General features: G+C 38.7%; 2 protein-coding genes across 2 annotated transcripts in view; one reads left to right on the forward strand and one right to left on the reverse strand.

Moving 5' to 3' along the window:
- The window catches only part of strn3 (striatin, calmodulin binding protein 3), a 51244-nt gene that overhangs the window by 20303 nt on the left and 7291 nt on the right, over window positions 1-23650 (forward strand). The window contains exons 2-12 of the mRNA XM_048974934.1: window positions 9100-9203; window positions 9331-9404; window positions 12192-12273; window positions 14261-14437; window positions 14686-14827; window positions 16587-16728; window positions 17337-17473; window positions 17610-17785; window positions 17990-18037; window positions 18173-18294; window positions 18503-18670. Coding sequence (XP_048830891.1) covers window positions 9100-9203; window positions 9331-9404; window positions 12192-12273; window positions 14261-14437; window positions 14686-14827; window positions 16587-16728; window positions 17337-17473; window positions 17610-17785; window positions 17990-18037; window positions 18173-18294; window positions 18503-18670 — 1372 coding nt within the window. The remainder of the gene's footprint in view (window positions 1-9099; window positions 9204-9330; window positions 9405-12191; window positions 12274-14260; window positions 14438-14685; window positions 14828-16586; window positions 16729-17336; window positions 17474-17609; window positions 17786-17989; window positions 18038-18172; window positions 18295-18502; window positions 18671-23650) is intronic.
- LOC125707682 (zinc finger BED domain-containing protein 4-like) lies at window positions 1158-1868 on the reverse strand. Its single transcript, XM_048974966.1, has 2 exons — window positions 1522-1868; window positions 1158-1376 (listed from the first exon to the last, which is right to left on the reverse strand). The coding sequence occupies exons 1-2, from the start codon at window positions 1816-1818 to the stop codon at window positions 1203-1205; spliced, it is 471 nt and encodes a 156-aa protein (XP_048830923.1). The 5' UTR covers window positions 1819-1868; the 3' UTR covers window positions 1158-1202.

Consider the following 23650-nt stretch of genomic DNA (forward strand, 5'->3'; position numbering starts at 1 on the left):
AGTCTAATATAAAAACAAATAGCACCTCAACTTAAAATACCTGGCAGGCATGTAAACAAATAAAAAAAATAAAAGTGCCACAGTGTTTGCAAAGACAGTAATGTGCTTTTAGGAACCGCACTCCTAACTCTTACTGTCATCACAGTAGTAAGTTTCACAGAAGGAAATGTATGTTTTTCTTAATGAAAACTAACATCTCTACCTTGTCAAGTTTGAGCCTGTTCCTGTTCTCATCAAGGACGTTTGCAACGGCACTAAAAAGTCTCTCACTGTCCACAGAGCTGCAGGGGGCACTGAGATACTGGGTTGCAACAGCAGCCATAGAGGGAAACTGATTAGCATGTTCTTTCCAGTACTGAAGTGGGTCGCTTTTCTTAGGGGTGTTTTTTTCTGAGAGGTAGGTCTGCACTTGAGTTTCTGCTGATGTGGTACTCACGGACCATCCCTGTGACTGCCTCTCTTGTAAGATTTCCTCAAAGGCGATGTCCAGGCTGCTACATGCTTCATGATGTGGTGCCTTGCTCACTGGCTCTGCTGCAGCCTCATTTTCCTCTGGCACTGCACTGACAGCCCTCCTTCCCTCTGTCTTTGCCACCTCCTGGATAAGGTGTTCCTTTGCAAGCAACAGGTTGGCTGACGTTGTGAAAAAGCTAGAAACAGATTAAAGTAACACACAATTCAAAACAATAAGACAAGAGACACCACATAGCACAGCTCTTCAGTTAGGCAACTGCCTACACATGTACTCAGTTAATAAACAATAAAAAAAATCTAACCTTAGAACTAAATTACCCAAAACTAAATTAAAAAGGAAGTAAAAAATAAATTGGCTTAATACTGGTGTCTGGTGATGACTTGACTTTATATAAACATGATGTACAAAAGGTGCATTTTAATTTGACTATACTTGCCCATCTTTGTATCTGGGATCTAGAAGAGTGGCTCAGTTTCAACATCAGCCAAGCGCTGAAGCACGGCCTCCAGCAGAGTCCTCTTCATTGTTTTTATTCCCTGGTCATCATCATCCTCCCGAGACAGAACATGTCTGAGGACTAATGAGTGAATGAATGACTTAATGAATGCATGGAATTATAGTTTGTTTGAAACAACATCAATAAATGTTACAGTATAAAGTAATACATAAAAATACAAACTACCTGTTATGGCAGGGATCACATCAGCTGCAGTTGCAGTCTCCCTGCTCACACTCTGATCAGCTCTTCAAAGGGGGATAGCAGATCAGCAGTCTTATTCATCAGCTCCCACTGGTGAACTGTCAGTGTTGCTGGTAGAGTGCACTCAGCTGCAAATACACTAAGAGCACGTTTTTGTTGCAGTAGGCTCTGCAGCATGTAGGGGCTGCTGTTCCATCGTGTCTGCACATAAGAGAACATGATTCACTTTATTTTTGTGCAAATTAGGTGCAGAGCACATAATGTATTAGTGGCTTACTAAATCAAGTGTATGGGAAACAATAATAAAATAGAAATACATTAAAGAAAGTTACGAGAGGAATCTCACCTGTACATCTTGCTGTAGGCGCTTGATATCCATATTTAGGTCCATCTGTATGTCTTCTAGTCGAGAGTAGGCCAACGGGGAGTGTTTAAAATGGCCTACAATCTTCCTTGCGTTGGCCAGGGTCTCCGTCACGCTGCGCTGAGACAGCAGGCCCTCATGCACACAGAGTTGACAGGAATGGGCGACACAGCCCACACTCGGCACCCCCATATCCCTCATAGCTTTCTTCATATTTGCCGCGTTGTCACGCAAAATTACATGGACCCGTTGCTTGTCAATTCCCCAGTTGTTCATCATCTTTTCCACCGATTTCTGGATGCGCTCTGCGGTGTGCGATCCGCGAAATTCCTGGACATGTAGGATCGCATGGCGTAAAACAAAACTTGAGCCAATCCACTGTGCGGTAAGGCTTAGTAGAGACATGGGAGCTACGGACAAACTCCAGATGTCTGTGGTGAACGAAACATAGGGTACATCTGATAACAGGACAAGTAGTTTGTCAGAAATCTTCTTCTAAAGGGCTGGCAGAGCTTTCTCGGTGAAATAGTGGCGAGACGGCATTTCAAATCGAGGTTCTACGTGCTCTGTAAGCATAAGAAATCCAGGGTTCTCTACAAAGGCGAATGGCAGGTCACTCATTGCGATCATTTGGGCTATCTTGGCTGTGATGTCCTGTGCCTTCGCGCTGTCACGGGGCATTTTTTCTCTCCTCTTCAAACTCTCCTGCAGCGTGAGCTGACTCATCTTCAGCTGGGTTGCCTGGGTAAACTCGCTGTATTGTGTCGGGTGTTTGTTTTTGAGGTGCCGTATTAGGTTTGTTGTGTTAAATGTAGCCTTTTCCTTTCCACCTCTTGCAATCCCAAGTTTACATATCTCACAGTTTGCTATGGCAATGTTGTTGTCATCAACTTTATAATACCTCCAGACCGCAGACATACTCGCGCTTTCCGCTTCAAGCTGCTTCTGTGTTCTTCTTTGCCGGCATTTAACCAATAGCGTCTCTGCAACAAAGTGATGTCATGCCGCACGCGTTGCTGTTTCTGTGTGGAGTCAAGAGGTCTAACTCTGGGCCACCGCATAACTATAGATGTGTTAAAAAAATAATGAGAATATATATACATATATATCCGAATCCTGATCGGGAGGTAACGTCCGATTCCGATCGAGTCTGAAACCACGTGATCGGGCCCGATTTCCGATCACGTGATCGGATCGGGACATCCCTAGATAGAACCCTAGGTGCTGTAATAGCAAAAGCGCGATCACTCTGTTTTTAATGTTGTCCTAGGAACTGCCAAAAAAAGACAGCATGGATCTTGAGGTGGTGTATGTGTCAAGAAGCTCGGTTATACTGGAAGGGGCTAATCCATGAATTAACACTGGATCCTAAATTCTACTGGAACCCAATGCAGGGAGGATAGTACATGTGAAATATGGTCCCTCTTTTTTTTTGTACCAGTCAATATTCGAGCAGCAGCATTTTGGACTAATTGTAAACATGTAAGTATGACTGACTGAAACCTAAGTGAGTTACTATAACCAACACGGGATATGATGAAAGCATGAATCACTTTAACGCTGCTCTGTAGGGTGTGACTTAGGTACTATGAGAAAATCATAAATTCTTTACTCTCACCTTCCAAATTTGTTTCATGCGATCAAAAGTTAATGTATGCCAAATAATTTCATAATTGTGTAATGTTTACAGGTCACCCATCTACATTTTATCACAAAACAGATGATGTTATACACAGTATATTTACCAATTAGACAATTTGTTTATGCTCAAGAACATAGAACATGTAATAATGGATTATTTGCAATAAATTGTACAGTGTATTACACTTAAATGTGATTCTTATAGTCAACCTACAAATTCTGTTTTAATACACAGTTCTGTGGTGTCACAGTCGCTAAAGTTCAGTCTTCCTTATAGTAGGATGTAGCTGACGATGATCAGACACAACCTGTAAGAGAAACTGCAGGTCATATTCATCCTTAGCGAGTGTCTTTTTGTATTCCTGGATCAATGCATGCAGATTACAGGTCAGTAGGTCATGAAAAGTGAAAATTAATGTAACGTAAAAATTCGAAAGATTTAAAATCTAACATTTTAAGTTTAGAAATTACAGTTAAGACTGATGAAAACTAGGACACATGAAGTTCCTCTCTCCATTCTCCAGCTTAACTTGGTTTTTCGTGTCTTAACACATAGCCCTGTAGTAAAACATGCTACTTACTTGTTGCAATAATGCAGTATAAACATATGAAATCAATGCATTTAATTCATTGCAATGCATATATTACCTTCTTTTGATTAAAGTTGAATAAACAGCAGATTGATTATCTCTGACGTTACTGTGCTCAACACTACACTGCAAACTGAATAACTGGTGAAAAATAGCAAACACCAGCAGAAAACAAGATGGCTGACAGTTTTGTTTCTGCTTTCATAGAATAGCTAATAGCACTGTCAGATATATAAATAAGAGATTGGTGTGGTTACTGAGATTAGCGAGATAGGTAAGCGTGGTCATCATGAGGTGTAATTAAGCTTACAATGCATCTTACATTCAGAGGCCTTGGGCTACCTGTAGATGTTAATATTTTTACGTGATATTTTTTCTGGGTCCATTTTATTACCAACAGAATAGATCTAGGTGGTGAGAGATGTGCATTTCATACTTTTATTTTTAAGTGACACCCTACTGCTCTGTCAGTAATGCGTTTGATCGCAAAAGAAAATTCAGTTCAGATAGCACAAATAAAAAGATAATACTTCTCTGGTTTCTGCGATTACTAACACAACTTTAACAGAATACTTTAAATAGTGTCTGAGAAATTCTGTGTGCTTAGAATTTACCCAGTGGGATTTACACAAACAGAGAAACAGACTAAACTTTTAGACTTTGGACTACTTCAAGCCAGAAGAGCTATTGCACTATGCTGGAAGAGTATGGATGCCCCTTCCTTGAGACTCTGGATAAAGGAACTTGCAGATTATATTGGCCTGGAAAGACTAACATATATTGCCAAAGGCAAACAGAAAGAATTTATAAGTCTCTTGGAATCATATATGAGCGTTATAGAAACTAGAAACAGGGCTCATCTATAGAGATGTGGAATATTTTATTTATTTTTTAAACATTTTTTTTCTCTTGCTTGATGGATATTTCTGTTGTCATTCTGAAAATTTTACTTGTTTATACTTAAGTGTAATTTATGCAAGTTTACTGTGGTTGTGAGTATGTGTGAGAGTTTGGGTGACCATTTTCAGTATTTGTTCAAATGTTGAAATGTTTGTATTATATAAAAGAAATATAAAAATAAATAATTCATATAAAAATATATATGACAAAAAATAGTATCTGAGAGTAAACACAGTATTCTTGAGTTTATCTGTATGCCAAATGTTGGTAGCAGTTACTTTATGAACACTACAGTAATGCCATGGCAGATTTGTTTTATTTATATAGATGGGCCAATTCATGTTTTTTCACTTCTGATCATATTCCGATACACTGCTGATGACAATACAGATTCTGATACAAGAGCTGTTTTTACTTTATATTTACTTAATATTTTAATAAACATAATGTACTTCATATATTTTTAAGTTTGTAAATACAAATAAAAAAATGGCTACTAGGAACATACATAATGTACAATTTCACCTTTTTTGTATACCTTGTTTTAAGCTTGAGGCATTTGCAGTTCAGTTTGAATGTCTTCCAGGAGAGTATATGCAAGTGGCGAATGCTTGAAATTCCCCACAATTGTTCTCCGACTGGCAAATGCCTCATTTACACTTGTGCATCACAAGCTGTAGCGAGTGTGCAAAACAGCTGAAGTTAGCAACACCCAATTCATCCATTGCTTTTTGTGTCACACAATCGCGTATGCTTTGTTTAGTGGGATTTTCCACTCAAGGCTTCTTCCACCTCTCAAAACTTTGTTTTTATAAAGATTGCGAATTGCTTTGTTGCTAGGTATTGTTAAAAGCATAAAATTTTTTCCGGATCATCACCTTCTTACTATGTTGTTACTCCTCCCCCTATTGCGTAAGTATGCGTATTGACGTCTCAGAAGGTGGAAGTCAACGTGCTCACATCCACTGAGAGGCAGAAAAACTCAAGCTTCCAGCTTGAATGCTGCAAAAAATCTAAATGGGAAAGAGCTGTCATGCGATTGATTGTACAAATAGATTTAACAAGAAATAGGAGCTATCCTTTTACAGACTACTGAACTAAAGTATCGGTCATGGATCAGTCACATATGGACAATACCAGATCCGTCAGATAGGTCTGGATCTGTGCCAATACCAATCCGAATATCACATTGGTACATCTCTATTTGTTCGTAAGTAGCATATGAAATGAGTAATGGTAATTGAAAGCAATTAATGCAATTAATTATGAAAGATGTTCATGTGGGATTTCACTATACTGTAATTTGTTGTATGTCAGAGTTCGTATTAGGTAGGGCTGAGCAATATGACCTTAAATCAATATCACGATTAGTTGAACATTTCACCTCGATTATTTTGTGTTTTTGTTGGTTTTTTGCCCTCATTTCATTCACAGGGTTTGTACTCTAAATATGTTCAACTATTAAAGCTGGGATATTTTTTCTAATAAAAGACTGTATATCTTTATGATTTTAAAATAATGAAAGGAAACCCAGAGATGAACCATTTATTGTTATTATTCATTGAATATTTTGAAGAACTGAAATCAGTCTCTTGAAATTAAAATATCTTACGAAAAAGGTTACATTTTAGTTTCAATGTAAAAGGCAAGTTCCCTAAAAAAGTAGAAAATAAATGGTCACGTCTGTCTGGGTGAAACTGATCACTGTAGCCATTTTTTTTCTTTGTCTCAGAGAAATTACCATCTAATGAACATCTGTATATTTATTACATGAATATAAGGTAATAAAATGGACGGCATTGCTATTTACTGAATGTCATTGACTCCTTGAAAACACATTATAGCCGTTTCAAATGCTTTTCAAATTACAGTGCTTCACAAACTGCTGAACTGTGTATAATTCACATACGCTACAATAGAAAACACTGTACTGTACATATAATATAGTTTATTATAGTTTCACTACGGCATCTGCAGTTTATCATAAACTTTGATGAGTCTATATTCATAATTGAAAGAATTATTTTCTTTTTTTCCGTTATTTTTTTCTGTGTATGCTTCATTAGCCTCATGTAGCTAGCCAAAAGCATGCAGGTTACCACAAGGCAAAGAAAAAGTTAAAAAAAAAAAAAAAGTTTAATTATGTATAAAAATACCCAAATTGAACATTGCAAGTGGACTACTTGATTACTATATACAGTATTTCTACAGGATTTTTTTCCCCATGGTTTTTGATTCAGATAAGCTGTTGATCACAATAACCACGATCACTAGCGGTTTCTACTGCTTCAGATATTGCTAAGTGTTGAAACCCATTGGTGGTATTACCTTTGGTAGCTGAAACTGTTTTTTCGTAGTGTTTACATTTGGCTTCTTTTTGTTCGGTGTCGTCTTCACTAAAGGCACAGTGTGTCCAAACAACGAATACATATACCACCTCAGAATTTTTCTTTGGTTCAAGCTGCTCAGGTTGCTCAGTCAGCTCGGTGTTTGAGTTCTCCTCCTTGTTACATCCATGTTGCCGACTGGAGAGTCAGGTGACAACACTTGCGGTAGTATGTTTTTAAGGGGACAGTACATGAACGCTCCCTCTGGGAAAGTATTAAGAGAATTTTTTTTAAGCATTTACAGGATAAAAAAAAAACTAAATAACCAAATTGCCCAGGCCTATTATTAGGGATGTTGATATTTCCAAAATGTCATATCATGATATAGGCTGTAATAAAAAAAAAAAAAAAAACTGAATTTCAATATTGTAACACCACTTAACCAGCAATTCTGTCCTTTCAAAAACACAACTTGCAGCATAATAGCAGAGTTAATAATTAAGGTATTTAAATTATTATAAATATAAAAGAAACTGAATCATTATAGCAAAAATACTTTTGATTAAAAAAAAAAAAAAAAAAGTTCACATGAACTGAGCATTTATCACTTTGGCCCGCAACTGGGCACACAAATACAAACAAATAATATTGGTTGTGTTGCTGTCTTGTGGCTGTTACTCACTATTGCTGACTAATAATATGCCAAAACAGTGCTTCATGAACAATTTGCTACATTCTCTAATCCCACTATATGGTACTCTCTTCAAAAAAGGGCTCAAAGCATGCCCCAAAGTAAACCAAGAGCACCATCTAGTGGGGTCAAAAAATACAGGAAATGGTTCATGAAGCATCATTTTGGTCACACTACTCCCAATTCTCAAACATCGACAAGTAGGCAATTTTGGCACGTTTGGTTGAGGTGGTGACTAGGCAATTCTCATAAGACTCATGGGACCCATGGGAGATGCTTGTGATATAATTTATTAATTTACAGTACAATCCAATTATAACTGACTTCAAGGGACCTGGCAAAACAGTCCGTTATATCTGAAGTCTGTTATATCCAGAGTTGCTGTATACCCACAACTACAGGACACCATTTAGTCATGCCACACCCCAGCAGACACACTTGTGGTATAGATTATTATATTGTACATATAGTAATCCAACTTTACCTGACTGGATGCGTGACTATTAATAATCCGGACTACATATCTGTGCTGGATATCACCCAGCACGCGTGTGCCTTGTAAGCGGAGCCTGCATGTCCGTTATAGCCAAACAAAACTACAGTTAAAAGAGGCCCTGGGGACCAAATTGTTTGTCTGTGGTAAGCAAAATTCTGCTATATCCGATGCTTTTTCTGCATGTTCTTAAACGGATTTCTTAAACGCTATAATTCTTATAGCGGACCTCGTCCATTATAGACGATATTCCATTATAAGTGAGTCCACTCTAATGGGTTTTACTGTATTGTGATTCTCACGATAACTTAAACTCCCCCCAAACTATTGGTATTGGTTTTCAAAATAATTCTAATCTATATTGGCCAAAATTTTTCCTTATCAGTACATCACCAATTTTGCTGGTGACATTCATTAATTGGCTATTACCTAATTCTGTTAGTGACAACATTGTTATGCAGTGTAATCAAACAAATAATTGCCTTGTACATTTTGTTTTTTTTTTTCATTTAAATGGTAAAAATGAAGACTGGATAGTAATGTGACTGATAGTTAGCTAGCATTCAAATTATCCACCTCTGTGTTTAAATCTCACAGGTGACGTAGAAGTTCACACTATAAATTGGCAGATAGTGATTTTTATGCAGTACTCATTGAGTAGCATCATTAATTTGTTGCTAAGTGGTCATTTACATGTTGATGACAATTACAACATGCTTATATACCTGCTCTGTGAGTGTTGCTCAGATTCCCATGCCAGCAAATCAGTCCAAAAACTAATAGAAATAATCAGACTTCAAATATTCCTTTTGGTGAAAACAATTTAAGACCAGAATGTGAAACACTAGACAAGTGTTCATATGAACTTATTTTGTGATATGTTGAAACTGATAAAATCTTTTTTGTTTTGTCTTGCAGGCTCGAATAGCATTTCTTCAAGGAGAAAGAAAAGGTCAAGAAAATTTAAAGAATGATCTAGTTAGAAGAATCAAAATGTTAGAATATGCATTAAAACAAGAAAGGTGAGTCATAAGTTTTAGTAAGTCCCTGATTAATTGTATTTTTATTTCAGTTCCTAGGCCTTGGTTGCATTAAATTCAAGACTAATAATTTGATGCATGGTAAAAAATGATCTTTTGTTTATTCTAGAGCTAAATATCATAAATTAAAATATGGAACAGAACTAAACCAAGGTGAAGTGAAGATGCCCAGCTTTGAATCAGGTAGGAGCATGTTTGAGGTGGCTTGTGGGATTGCTGTAGAGGCTGTTGGGATTGCTGTACTGTGAGGGAGTGGTGTGAACGCTGTGTGCACTTGTGTTGTGCGCCTGTTGAAGTGGTTGACTGGAATTATTTGGAAGTGTATTTGAGTTTTTGTGTGCCAGTGTGTTACGTGGCTGGGAGGTTTCATTTTTCATTTTAATTTTTTTCTCGGTCTGCATGAGTATTTGTCTGTCCTTGTTAATAGACAGCATGAGTGTTATCGATAGCTGCGGGTGTTATGCAAGCAGTGTTTCTATCCGTTTACCTTACCGGTAACATTAACTCGTAAAAGGACAATTGGTCCTGGTACTCAGTCGCCAGTCGGGGTCAGAAGGACATTTTCCACTTTTTTTCCCTCCGACATTAGCCTGCCTTGAGAGGGTTTTATGTGGGTTTTCGGCCTCCCTAGAGCAACTTTGCTTTATTTTAGTTAAATGTGGTTCAGCAGGAAGGTAGTCTTGGGTAGGTAATTGTTAATTTGGTTATTTTAAAAGTTTAATTTCAAAGTTTATCATCTCTGACGCTGTTGGATAATTTAAAAAGTTCAGTTTTAACGCAAGTGCTAGTTTAGTGTTTTATCGTTCTCAGCACTTTATTGTTTTAACTATACGTTAATTAGATCAGTGGTCTCACTCATGGTCAAAGCTCATGAACTTGAGGAGCAACTTGCTCTCATCCGACACAACAAGGAGTTAGAGGAGAGTGTTAATGCACCTTTCAGGGAGAGTTAATGCACCTTTTGTTTCAGCAGTCATAGGGGTAGCCTAGTCAAAATACTTGACCTATTGTACTGTGAAATTGAATTTGCGTAGTTGGAAATAGCTTGTAACTTGAGTTTATGAAAAGAAAAACCAACCATTTTTAGCATACATTTGTCTATTAATTGGTATTGTTTTACCCAGTGTTTTTGGGTGAAGGGTACTCTCCTTGCTGTTATTCTGAGAGCCAGACAGTAACTACAGAATGATGTGCAGGAAAATATGCAGCCTTTTTTAGTAATATTAGAAGTGGAGGGGTTTGAATGTAAAACTTTCAATAAAATAAAATAAAATAAACGTTTTCCATTTGAATGGCAAGCTGGAGTTAAATTGAACTGCAATATTTTGCAATGTAAAAAAAAGTCCAGTGTTCATTCTGCATATTTTTCCATTAAGCATCGTAGACCAAGTAAATTTTTTCATGGCTGGTGACAAAATAAGAATTTAGCAATCTCTTTCTCAGGTGATAAGTGAGAAAATGGTGAGTATTATTCATATTATTATATGGGCAAATACAAGATTACTCTTAAGAATTATCCCAAGTAGAAGGGAATGGTCAAACTTCAAAATTCAGTGAACTTCGTTTTCCTTTTAAATTCTTTAGTGCAATAATTTTACTGAGGGAAATTTATAAGTAATGTTTTTTCCTGTGACATGGCTTGACACTGCATTTAATAAATGATAAATAGATCCTGCTGGCTTTTATTGACACAAGGCCAGGGCTGAATCCTCTTCAGTTCTCGGAAGCTCACCCACTGTGGAACTGCGCCACAGATTTGGTGGTTATTTTTCGTTTTTAGTTAGGTAAAACAAATACTAGGAGGAAAAAATGTAGAAAGATCAGCCAAGACTTACAGTACAAGATTTTTCAAAATTATCACATGGGTATTAATTTACACTAAAAGCAAACATGATCTCACTTAAATGACTGAATTTAATTCTTTTTGAATTTATTGTTTTGAGTGAATGATAATGAAAAGGTATTGTAGCTAGACAACATTGGTTAAAATATAATTTATAATTATAATTGTTAATTTATAAGTGCATCGTTTGGCAGAAAAGACTTGTGGTATTACTTGGCACTTTTATACCGTATACATAGCACTGTATCTGAAATATTAGGAAACGCCAGGTGTGGATTCCTTTGCAGATTATTGTATAAACCTATTTGATATTTTTATTTTTGTGTTTGATTTATGTTCTATAAGCAAAATTCACAAAACATTTGAAAGTTTTGCTTAGCAGAAAACCAAAATGAGTCTGAAAATGATACTGTAGCAACTACTTTCCAGTTTCTTGGAAATGTGGTGGGCAGTGGTGTAGTGGTGAGCACTGTTGCCTTTCACCTCTGGGGCCATAGCTCCATGTGTGTGGAGTTTGCATGTTATCTGGTTCCCCCCCCCAGTCCAAAAATATGGTTAAATTGTCCATTTGTGTGTGTGTGTGTGTGTGTGTGTGTGTGGGTGCGCGTGCCCTGCGATGAGTTGGCACCTCATCCTCGGTTCTTTCCTGCTTTGTGCCCTTAGCTTCCAAAATAGGCTCTGAACCCTCATGGCCCTCCATAAGGCAAGTCAGTATACAAGATGGACGGATGGTGTTGTGTAAACTGGCACACCAGTGATGCAACAACCATTCAACTGGTCATGCTTTATCCCCTTAAAGAAATTCCATTTCCCCTCATACTTCTCACTGTCATGCTCTGATTTTGATGGCAGAGATGATCAAGCAAAGAAAACAATCCAGCTTAATGTCTCTTTGGCATTCTATACATAACTGGGTTTTAGTGGTGCTGCCTGGAAGGGCAGAAAGTGCATAGGCTCAAACAGCCTTGGCCACAACTGAGTGTAGGCCAAGATGGGTTAGAGATGCTTGTCAAAGAGGCATTGCAACACCCAGTGGAGAGCAAGTGAAATCAGCATAGTCAAAACATTCTTCTGCAATTATACAATATCTGATACCCTCTTGTTTTTTTTCCCCCCATTGTATTCAGAAGAAACCAAAGACTCTGAGGTCCCAGCCGTTCCCCAGTATGGTCAGTTAACATGGAAACAAGGCCGACAACTGCTCAGACAGTGAGTATAGTCTGCTGCTATACCATGAATAATTTTCCCATCAGTACATAATGAACCACAGGAATTCTGGTTTGCCATAAAACCCCATATAAGGTTTTGTTTTTATGAAAAAAGTCACTATAATATTTTAATTGTAAAATTAACATTGAAATGAAAAATGTATAGCTTTTAAGTGTTTTAAGGTTTATGGTTTTAAATGTATAACCTTTTAAGGTCAGCAATGATTTCAGGTCAGAATTTCTTGTAGTCAGGAGTAGTGTTACTAGTCTTCATCACTTGTCCTGTTTGCTTAGTGGGTAGTTATTATTATTATTATTATTATTATTATTATTATCATTTATTTATTTACATGTTATTTATATAGTGCTTTTCAGAATCTCAAAGATGCTTACATAGAATAAAGTAAATGGATAACAAAACAATAAAGCACTATGGATAAAGAACATCATAGGCTTGAGCAAGCAAAAAGGTTTCTAACTTGTGCTTGAAATCTGAGACAGAGACCGATAAACGAATGTCACTGGAGAGGGAGTTCCATAGTCAGGGAGCTAAACGGGAAAATGCGCGGTCACCATAACCATGGAGTTCGGATTGGGGGGATGAGGAGAGCCAGAAGAGGAGGATCTAAAACTGGTAGAGGCTGGTAGGGAAGCAGTTCAGAAAGGTATGGTTGGGCTTGATTGTTGATTGCTTTGGATATCAGGAAAAGTATTCTAAAGTGGATACGTTCTTCTATAGGGAGCCAGTGAAAGCTCTGAACTATGGGAGCGATGTGTTGGTAGGAGCAAGTGTGGGTTAATGACGTTTTTTAAAAGAAAGCTTAAAAAAATTTCTTAATATACAAAATACTACAAAACAACTGTTTGCTGTGATTGCCTACACAGCTTTTATTTATAGACTTAAACAGTTATTCAATTTTACCTGTACAAAGACAAAAAATATATATATCTTCAGCTTTATCACAGTTTTTATTTATACCAGAAATCTACCCAGAGCCCTCCCCATGAAAATGCTGTGTATTTATTTAATCTGGGTGATATAAGTGATATACAGACTTACCATCACATAAAATTTAAATAGGAGAATTAGAATCTTTGGTATATTGTCAATAAGTAGCATTGCTTAATGGCATACATTGGCCTATCACATCATATAAACTGATTAGTGGTATGGTAGTCTTTAAAGAGTCCATCAATTCTACATAAACGCTGGTTGAGTTGGCCAAACACACCACATGCTACAGTTTTAGCACTACACATTAGTCATGGAAGAGATTAGCACTCCCTCACAGGAAACCTAATGTATCAGTGAAGAAAGCAGCAACTCAGCAGCCACAGCATCATCTAAAAAAGGAGATACTGTGAGTAAACAAAGTAAAACGACTTTGGTGGTGAGATTGGTGCTGTGTACTGTAAGCTCTGCTGAAAACTTGTGCCAAATAAAACTTGAAAATACTGTGAACCACATTGAAACATTGCCATCCAGTAGAGTATACAGGATGCAGTGTGCTTACGCTCACAAACACCAGCAATTAGGGTTCAATATTGGTTCAGAATGGGACACATCATTTTATTTTTAATTACGGGGTGGGTGGAGAAACTGCCAAAAATGTCAAACCCTTTCCCTGGAGCTAGCAGAAAGGAAATCGGAGAGAAAACCCAGGAAGAAACTGTACTGTCTGTTTTTGTAGTGTTATGCCCTATGACAAAAAAATTACTCTAATTATTAAATAAAAATTAATCTAATATTTAAAATTAGATTTCACTTTGCAGTTCATCCAATTTGCCATCTTTTTCATGTTCTAAACCAGTGAATCCTAAGTGAATTTAAGCAAAAATTGAGCCTTCAAGTTAACAAACATCGACTTGAATTCTGTCGTGATAATTATCTGTGTAAACTGATATGAAAAAAAACTATGATAAAATATTTTGCCATATTACCCAGCTATATTTTCCAAACTGTGGCATGATGTTCTGCATTGTGTTAGGTATCTTCAAGAAGTTGGCTATACGGACACCATATTAGATGTGCGGTCTCAGCGAGTCCGGTCATTATTGGGTCTGTCTGGATCTGAACAAAATGGCTCAGTTGAGACAAAAAATCTGGAACAGATTCTCAACGGTGGGGACTCTCCAGCCAAGCAAAAGGGCCAAGTCATGAAGAGGTAAGAACATCATTTATTTTTATTTTAGTTTTTATACCCCAGTCAGTTCAACCGTGGATTCTTTGAGTTCCTATGATGATTTATTAGGAATGAAACTGTGGTTACTTTGTTTTGGAAAAGAAAGGTAATTGACTTGGCACTTCAGTTCTCTTCGTTTGACAAATAATGAGATATGTACCCAGTTGGCTTGTGTATCTTTTTTTTTTTTTTTTTTTTTTTTTTTTTAAATGAGGATCCTTCTTTTCCAGGAATCCGGGTGATGTTTTAGAAACATTTAACTTCTTAGAAAATGCTGATGACAGTGATGAGGATGAGGATGAAGAAGGAGATATGGTGGATGATATCTCAGACCGAACAGTAAAGCACAGAATAAACAAGCATAAAATAAAGGTGAAACTTTCTTTTTGATGTTGTCATTTTATCAAAATACATACGTCAGTCTTTAGCGCTCTAAATGGTTATCACATTGATTGTATAGAATAATTATACATAAACATTTTTTTTATGTTTTTTGAAAGTATGTACAGCTAAGGTGGTGTTAGGTATTTCATGGATAAATGCATATGTAGGTCAGCATATTGAAGCCTAAAAGAAGATCATCCTTTGTATGGATTCTTTACAGAGTGTTTGTGATTCTCAATTCTTTCTGTTGATTGAGATTAATTTATTCAGGCAGGTATGTATGATACATTGCTCCTTTCCAATTGATAGGTAGTACTGCAGTAGTGATTACTCATCTTCTGGAAAATTTAAATGAACTCAAAGTTACAGAGCAACTGAAAGTAAAAGCTGTTTCTTAACCCTCTGGAGTCGACGGCATCATCGGCGATACCACGTATCATTCTCGTGTATTTCAGTTCATAACTCACTGAAATCTTATTGTAGAAACATAAAAAAATGCTAAGTGTTTTCAAAATGCCCATTGTCGGAAGTATGTAAGTTTTTAAAATTAGTTTAAATCAGCAAAAAAGTAAACCATGTCACCTTTATTTGTTTTACCTGCATCGGGGGCATGTAGTGCCGCCCTCACCTGAAGATCACTATTCGCATCCTAAATAGCCGCATTTCCGCGTATTCAAATCGTATTTGCACGGTAATTTGATCTAGATACATCCCCATCAGCGCCATAAAAGGGAGGGGGATGTGACCAAGTGTCAATTGCTCGTGCATACACATAAGAGGTAGGTTTTTCTTATTTATCAAACTGAATGTTGCAATTACACCATTTATTCATCTTCATGTAGCCAAGACTTTGTTTTGATCCCAGATATCTGATCACCAAACTGCCACCATTGCTTACTATGTACTTTTATAATGTTTCTGCAAGTGTTCCAAATTGCATTTTGCAATGTCTATACTTTGATGTCAAATTACAAACTTCACATAAATCTGACACATTTACAAAGTACACTAAGATTAAGATGAGTTTAATGCCAAATCAAATATATAAGAAATAATTTATTTGCCATGAATTAAGTTTGATGTTGAATGAAATGTGTGACCATGCCCCAGTCAGTGAAAGTGTGTTCCCTACCCCTAGACCCCAGAGGGTTAATACCTTGTTTACTGCTGAAATTGGGCTAGTATCTGGTATTCAGTAATGGTTCGGTGAATTTTCTTAAATATAATTTTTATTTATTTACTTTTTAAACACTGGCTGCAAAGAAATTGTATTCATACAGCAGTGATTGTAATGTAACTAATAAATGCATACAGACATACATAAATTGATTATCTAACGGTTTTTCTGCTGTTCCTTGCTTGAATTATGGATCATTGAATGGATTTCAGTCAAGTTGCTGTTTAGTTTCTGTTTATTATGTATCAGTGTCAGTACAGTCTTAGGTTCTGCCATAAATTTTTCATATTATGCTAGAGAGTGCGAGATCTTGATTATTGAAGCAAGTCCCTCCTTCCCATTTTTTGTTTGTTTGTATATAGCAAAGCTAGTGGCAGCTCTCATTGTGTTTTTGCTTTAATATTGTTTTTGTACTGCATATCCCCCTTAAAATGAACCCTTTTGGCAGAAATTTTAACCAAGTACCTTTAACTGGGTTTGTAACTGATGTTAAACATGTGTCTTAAATAAGTGCTATAACTCGGAGTGTGGTATACAGCTTTGGTATCATTTAAACTTTTCTGTGCACAGATTGGAAACGAGGGTCTAGCCTCAGACCTGCCAGACGATGCTGACACAGAGGAGGCGCTGAAGGAGTTTGACTTTCTGGTGAATGCAGAGGATGGAGAGGGTGCTGGTGAGGCGAGGAGTTCAGGAGATGGAACGGAGTGGGGTAAGACGTGGCATAGTGCAATGATAGTGAGAATAAACAACAAGCAGAATATTTATGCAGGTCCATTTTAAACTGTACTATTATTGAAATTTGAGGGCTTAGGAAAAAGTGGGGGCAGCATATTAGAGAACTTCCAAAGGATTAGCTTTGTTGTTGTAAACCAGATTTACCACATTTCGTGCAAATTAACTGACAAAATCCTGACAGTAGAGAGTTTTCTCTTTTTACATTCAGTAATTTTCAAGAATATGTATAACATATCCCAAGCCATTCCAAGTATTTTGAGAAAATATCACTTAATACATCATGCCTGTTGCTATGTAACAGTACAAAGCCTAATATTGCTTGTTTTGTCTTGAATTATATTTTGTTCCTACCTCTTAGACTTTCCATGCTTGTAGATTTATATTTTAATTCCATATTTAAGCTTATCCCGACATAATGCCCAGCTTATTGTCTAAATAAGTCACCTGAATCATGGCAGGACAGCTGTTTTGTTTGTGGAGACTGACATGCTTCTAACATGGTGTAACTTTATCTCTGATATCTCCCCTTTGGGATGGAATGTTATTCACTATCATTCTCCTCTGGACCTTACGTCTTTTCAGCTGAACCACTGCCATTTCCTACGAGTGGGGGAAAGTCCTTCATTATGGGCTCTGAAGATGTACAGGAAATAGTGTTAGGCCTCGGAGACTTGGCAGACTTAACGGTCTCCAATGATGAGGCGGAATACAGCTATGATGTAAGTGGCCTAGCTGGCCTCCCTTCCCGATCATCACTGCAGTCCTCTCCCCAAGTGGCCTAAATAAACAACATGGCTTCTGTCAGACACCTCATGTACAGAATTTGTTGAATTTTCCATGATTTCTTTGCTTTAGTTGCCAGCCAATAAGGATGCATTTAGGAAAACATGGAACCCTAAGTACACGTTACGGAGTCACTTTGATGGTGTACGTGCCCTGGCCTTTCACCCAGTGGAGCCGGTACTAGTGACTGTATCTGAGGACCACACCCTTAAGTTATGGAACCTGCAGAAGACTGTTCCTGCCAAAAAGCAAGTAACCCCCATGTGCTCTTTGGTTACATCTTGTTTTGCTTCATATGATACTTGATCTGTCTGCTTTTCAGTACTCGTTTTATGTGAATTAGGTACTCCTGTCCTCCAGGAAATCTGCAAGACATGATTTTTCTTGGCAGGCTGTCTTTCTAATGATTTTTTTATTTCTTTTTGAATAATCAGTTTGTTTTCTATTTGTAGAAGTGCCTCTTATGATGTGGAGCCCATTTATACTTTCAGAGCTCATGTGTAAGTTATATTCTTGGTTTCAGTGATGTTATGCTAATTGACTTTTAATTATTATACCTATACACTATATCATTGTATTATATAAATTCAAATAAAGCAACATGACTGTCTATGTGCCCATCCCCTTCTTTCCAGCGGCCCCGTTCTCTCTTTGACCATAACATCTAGTGGGGAGCAGTGCTTCAGTGGGGGTCTGGATTCAACTATACAGTGGTGGAATATTCCAAGCTCAAATGTGGATCCCTATGACACCTATGGTAAGTAAGTTAACCTTAGGAGAATTTGTTGAGCTGACATAGCTGTGGGACCTACAGGTGAAACTAGGATGTGGATAGGTATTCCCCTTTGAGTTTAAGACAGGCTTTGCTATTCACACACTACCTGGCGATTTAAGGCAAGGGGAGGCCATTGAGAAAATTTGTTGGTTTAGAGCCTGTATCTCTGTACTCCCATGTCTCTTTGCAGACCCCAGTGTTCTGGCCGGGACCCTACGGGGGCACACAGATGCAGTGTGGGGACTGGCCTACAGTGGCATAAAAAATCGACTGCTGTCCTGCTCTGCCGATGGCACTGTGCGGCTTTGGAGTCCAGCGGAGAAGTCACCGTGCAGCTGTACCTACAATGTAGACAGGGGTGAGGTTTCCCTGAAGGGTCCTTTATTCTTGTTTATTGCTAATGACTGATGTTGCTGTTCTCATATATTTTGTAAGCACAAATATTTGTTATTCACTTTCTCATTCCATCCATTCATCCAGCAGAGGGTCATTATGTGGTTCTCCCTATTTTTCTTTATTTTGTCATTATAATGTCTACGTACATCTTGTGATGCTTTACTTCTTCGTCATTACATAATGACTGCAGCCTTTAGCCAGGAGGTTGTGTCGTCAGATGGTTACGACCGTCAACCATAACACCCTCCTGCTGTCCGGTCAGCAGTGGTGGCCAGCCACTACTCACTCCCTCCTGGCTGCCAGCTTGCCTCCTCCCTCCTACTCCATATCCAACAGGAGGCTCTCTCTGCTGCCTCCCCCAGTCTTCGTACCGCCTTCTTCCTCTCACTTCCTGTCAGTTCCACCATTGTCAGCAACTTCCAGGCTGATTGGGCTGGGAAGCCTCTGCACCCTACCTCAGTCAGATACAACCATGTCTGCCATCCTTTGTCCCTGCAGTCCTGCACCAGATCTCTATAGCGCTTGGATTTCCTCTCGAATGCCTCTTCACACCCCCCTTCCCATGGCACAGTGAGCTGCAGTAGGATAATCTTTTTCCTTCAGTGGAGAACAGAACTGCGTCTGACCGTAAGGTTGTGTGGATGACATCCGGGAACTGGAGCCTTCTCTTCAGGTCTACCCTTAGCTCCCACACTTGGGCTGACTACAGGAGACTTGCCCTGGTGTTAGTGGGCCTTGCCAGCTTTGCTCCCTCCTTGACAAATGTAATAGCAGGTGGTGGCCTGCCCGTGGGTTGGCGTTTCCGGGTTCTTGCCTTCTATAAAAAGTCAGCCAGCACGGCTAACACTTTATCATGACGCCATCTGTTTCTGCCTTGGGACAGAGCAATCTTGCATCCTGACAGGATGTGTGCCATAGTACAGTTTTTCTCGTAGAGCTTGCACATTGGGTCGTCTCTCATGCCCAATCTGTGCAAGTTCACAGGGGTTGGTAGGGTGTCGTAGACGGCCCTCAGCAAGAAGGAGTTCAGCCATCCTTCCTCTTGCTTCTCAGTGCTGTGAACGCAATTTCTGTCCTTTGGTGACTCATCATACCACTTCCCCAAACACTTGATGGGATTATCCTTGATGAATGGAATGACCTCACCTTGTATAAGCAGATTAAACCTGTCTGTGATGTTGCCTTTCCTGATAATCATACTCCTTGACTTTCTTGGCTTGAATGTCATCCTAGCCCAGGTTACCACCTCATCAAGTTTGGTTAGAAACCATCTTGCATGCACATGGGAAGATGATGTTGTGATTGTAAGATCATCCATGAAGCCCCTTATCGCCAGTTGTCTGGTGCCAGAGTCCATAGTTGAACCTCTAGTTACCTTCTCTGCTGCTATAATGATAAGGTTCATACCTATGATAAACAAGATGGGCGAGAATGTACACCTCTTTTTTGAGGTGCTGCCACTGTGTGATGTGGTCTCTGGTCTGGAAACGAAGCTTGATCCCTCCCAAGTATGTGCTGATCATCCCCTTCATGTGGTCTGGGATGTGATAGTGCTTCAAGGCCGTTCTAATTAGATCGTGGGGAATGCATTTAAAGGCATTCATCAGGTCTAGCCAGACTACGGTCAGGTTGCCTTTCTTTAACCTGACTTCATGGTTCATCTGGCTCAGGACACCTGTATGCTCCAAGCATCCTGAGAAACCTGAGATCCCTCCCTTTTGGATAGAGTTGTTTAGATATCCATTTCGGATCATGTATGTGGTGAACTTTGCCAGAACTGAGAAGATGGTTTTACATTCAACGGTGAGTAGAGAGAGTGCTCGAAACTGGCTAATGCTCGTTGAGACTTCCTCTTTAGGGATGAAGCATCCTTCTGCCCTCTGCTAGTGTGTTGGTACAGCGCCTTTTTTCCCAGATTCTACGTAACAGCTTCCATAACCGCCGGAGGAGTTTTGGGCATGAAGCATCTTGTGCTTTTTTGATCACTTCCTGTACTTCCTTCCAAGTTGGTTTGTTGGCGTCAAGCATCATGGTGGGTGGTTCAACTCTGCCAATTTCTGGATTTTCACCCAGGGGTGAACTGTTATCATGATCACTATGCATCTCCTTGAGGAAAGCCTCCACATTCTCTTTAGGGCAACTCAGACTCCCAGATTTTGTTTCTCCCAGTATGGTCCTGGTGAAGTTATAGGGGTCCTTAATTAACTGGGCCCTCCTTTTTCTTGCTCAGTTTCCTTGTCCTTTCTGCCCTTCTTAGTCTGGTGAGGCACTCCCGAAGGTTATGGATCTCCCTTTCTCGGCTGCTATGTTATGTTGCCTTGGTGTTGACCTTTCTCTTGATTGCTCCAAATCTCTCTTTCCCTAAGTTGTACGTGATCTCAGTGAGAGAATTCACCTTCCGCTCTGTTGTTCCCGCTGGCGTAACTTCGAGGACTCTATCCAAGTCCTCATCGAAGTCCTCCCACTCCTTTGTGTTGGACATTTTCGGCCAATTAATCCTCTCCTTTAGGGGTTCGGTCTGTACTGTGACATCAGTGAGGGTACTCCTGTGGGTTGTGGGTCTCGAGGGTGCCGAGATATCTCCAGTACTGTGGGGTGCCTCCTGACTGGGGTTTTCTTGCGTCTCACCGGACATTCAGTCTGCGCAATGCACCTGCGCTGTACCCATAGAAAGGTTTATTTGTGCTAGTCTTTACATTTTAGAATAAAGACATCAGAACTATAAAATAACATATATGGAATTATGCACTGATCAAAAAAGTATTAAATAAAATCATTTGTTGTGGGGAGGCAGCTTTGTGGGTTGGGACACAGAAGGTTTCCAGTTCAAATTCCATGGTCTGCACAGTGATCCCATCACTGGGCCTCTAACTAAGGCCCTTAACCCCTCTTGCTCCAGGGATTGGCAGTCCCTACTGTCTCATCTATGCCAGTTTCATTAGGAGGCCTCACGCCGATACTGCACTCATTTACTTGTACTTGTATAAATTCTCTGATACCAGGAACCAATACCACTTAATTTTGGCGAAATATTTGTCAGATGGAAACATTTGGGAAAGATAAATCCAAAGAATGTCGACATTGGAACATTGGCGAGTATATGCGGAGGATGTTGGCAGTTTGGGCATATTTTAAGATCAGGGATGACAGAAGTCAAGCAAACTGTAAGCTCTGTTCTGCTGAAGTGTCAAGAGGAAGAAGGGGCAGCATGTCATTTAACACAATTAAATTTGATCAAACATCTAAAGGCACATCATAATGCAGAGTACACAGAGTTTGCTAATGCTAATCGAGAAAGACCACAACAACAAACTATAACAAACTGCAAATTCTGGAGAAGCAAGAGAAAATGTTTAAAGACAGCCCACGAGCAGTAAAAAAACAGACTCTTACTCACTATATTGCTGAATAGAGAGAGATATACCTCAGAGCAGGAGCATAGCTTTTCCGACGCGTATGTCGAGGTCAAAGGTGTGATGTACATAGTTTATTTTTTTTATTTGTGAATTATTGCTGTTATAGTTACAATATATACAGTGAAATTTATCTTTCCATTTTTATTGTTACTCCTCTTCACTAATATGGTCATTTAAACATGTTAATGTCCTGCATGATGTATGCTGAATTTTCGGGAAGTATTAAAATTATGCACTAATCACAAGATACCTCCACAAATGCCAGGTCCTGCACTGTGGAAAAATGACCTCACCTCAGGGTGCACTATGATGCCCCTGTCACCACTCTTGCACCCTGTCTTCTCTCACAAACAGATCCTAACTTTTTGATGAATGAGAAAGTCTCATAGAAAAATAAATGAGTGGCGATTGTGTAGCATGGCCCAGTAGAGCCTCATATTCAGTTTTCTGTGTAATGTATTGCTGCCATAGAAAATAAAGTCACTGACTAAATATCTTTTCTTGCCATAGTTACACATTAATGAATGTTCTCTGCATTATAATTTCCATTGAGAGTGAGAACTCTCGTATCTCAAAAACTTGAAGTTTTTTCTCTACTTGGTTTTAAAGGGCCACTTGTTATGAATTTTATTTGATACTCATTAGCTTGCTACAATCTAAATACTAAGCAAATCTAAAAAAAAAAAAATTATTATTCCAGTTCATTGCGCTGTGATGGTAATTCTTAGCTTGGTATAACAGGTGTAAAAGTTTAACGTATCTACTCGTAACTTAATTGTAAATAAACTGATGGGGTCCAGACAAATTCGCATTTGAGTATTGGTCTGGTCATGTCAGGTTAGCTCATTATTTTTCAATGGTATAAATACTGCCTTAAGTACTTGTATCAGTACTCTGTATCAGCAAGTACACAAGTGTAAATACTCAGTCAGAAAAAAAAATGGCATTGGTGCAACCCTACTACACGTTATCACTCTCCTTTGTAGGTGGCTTGGAGTGTCTAAACTTTTCCCTGGTACTGTACCCATTGATTTACATGGTGATAACGTCTTCATTTTCAGACCTAGGTTTTCCATGGTGGGTCATCGAAGGTGGGGTGGGCCAGTAGCTGCGGGTTCTTGGTTAATTTTCTCTCTGTCTAATTTATACTTGGAGTTCCAGGTGACCTGAGGTTCAGTCTACCTTTTTTTCCCTTTATCTTCAGCAGAATGGGCTTACAGTCTTGTTTAGTCATCGAGTATCTGTTGAGGAGTAAGTAGTGGCTGGGAGCCACTGATTAGCCTACATAACGTTTACTAGAAATCAGACATACCCCACAGTATCTCCCCAGATTTTTTATTTATTTATTTTTTTTTTTACAAGAAATGGTCCAATCAACAGACCGCTTGCATTCGGACTATAACATATTCTGTGATGCCTTTGCTGTGCGCGTTCATATGTGTGTTTGTGCTAGACTCCTCTGCAGGGAAGATGAGCACAGCGAACACATTTCATTTACCAAAAAGTTGAAGCATTGTAAGTTGTTA

Source organism: Brienomyrus brachyistius, chromosome 14 (assembly GCF_023856365.1).
Source record: "Brienomyrus brachyistius isolate T26 chromosome 14, BBRACH_0.4, whole genome shotgun sequence".
Lineage (NCBI taxonomy): Eukaryota > Metazoa > Chordata > Actinopteri > Osteoglossiformes > Mormyridae > Brienomyrus > Brienomyrus brachyistius.

Excerpts from the sequence above, each read along its gene's own strand:
- LOC125707682 (XM_048974966.1), bottom strand. The coding sequence starts at position 1,818 with ATGATGAACAACTGGGGAATTGACAAGCAACGGGTCCATGTAATTTTG. Across the intron at positions 1,377-1,521 it reads GCCTACAGCAAGATGTACAG|ACACGATGGAACAGCAGCCC; the intron begins GTGAGATTCCTC and ends TCTTATGTGCAG.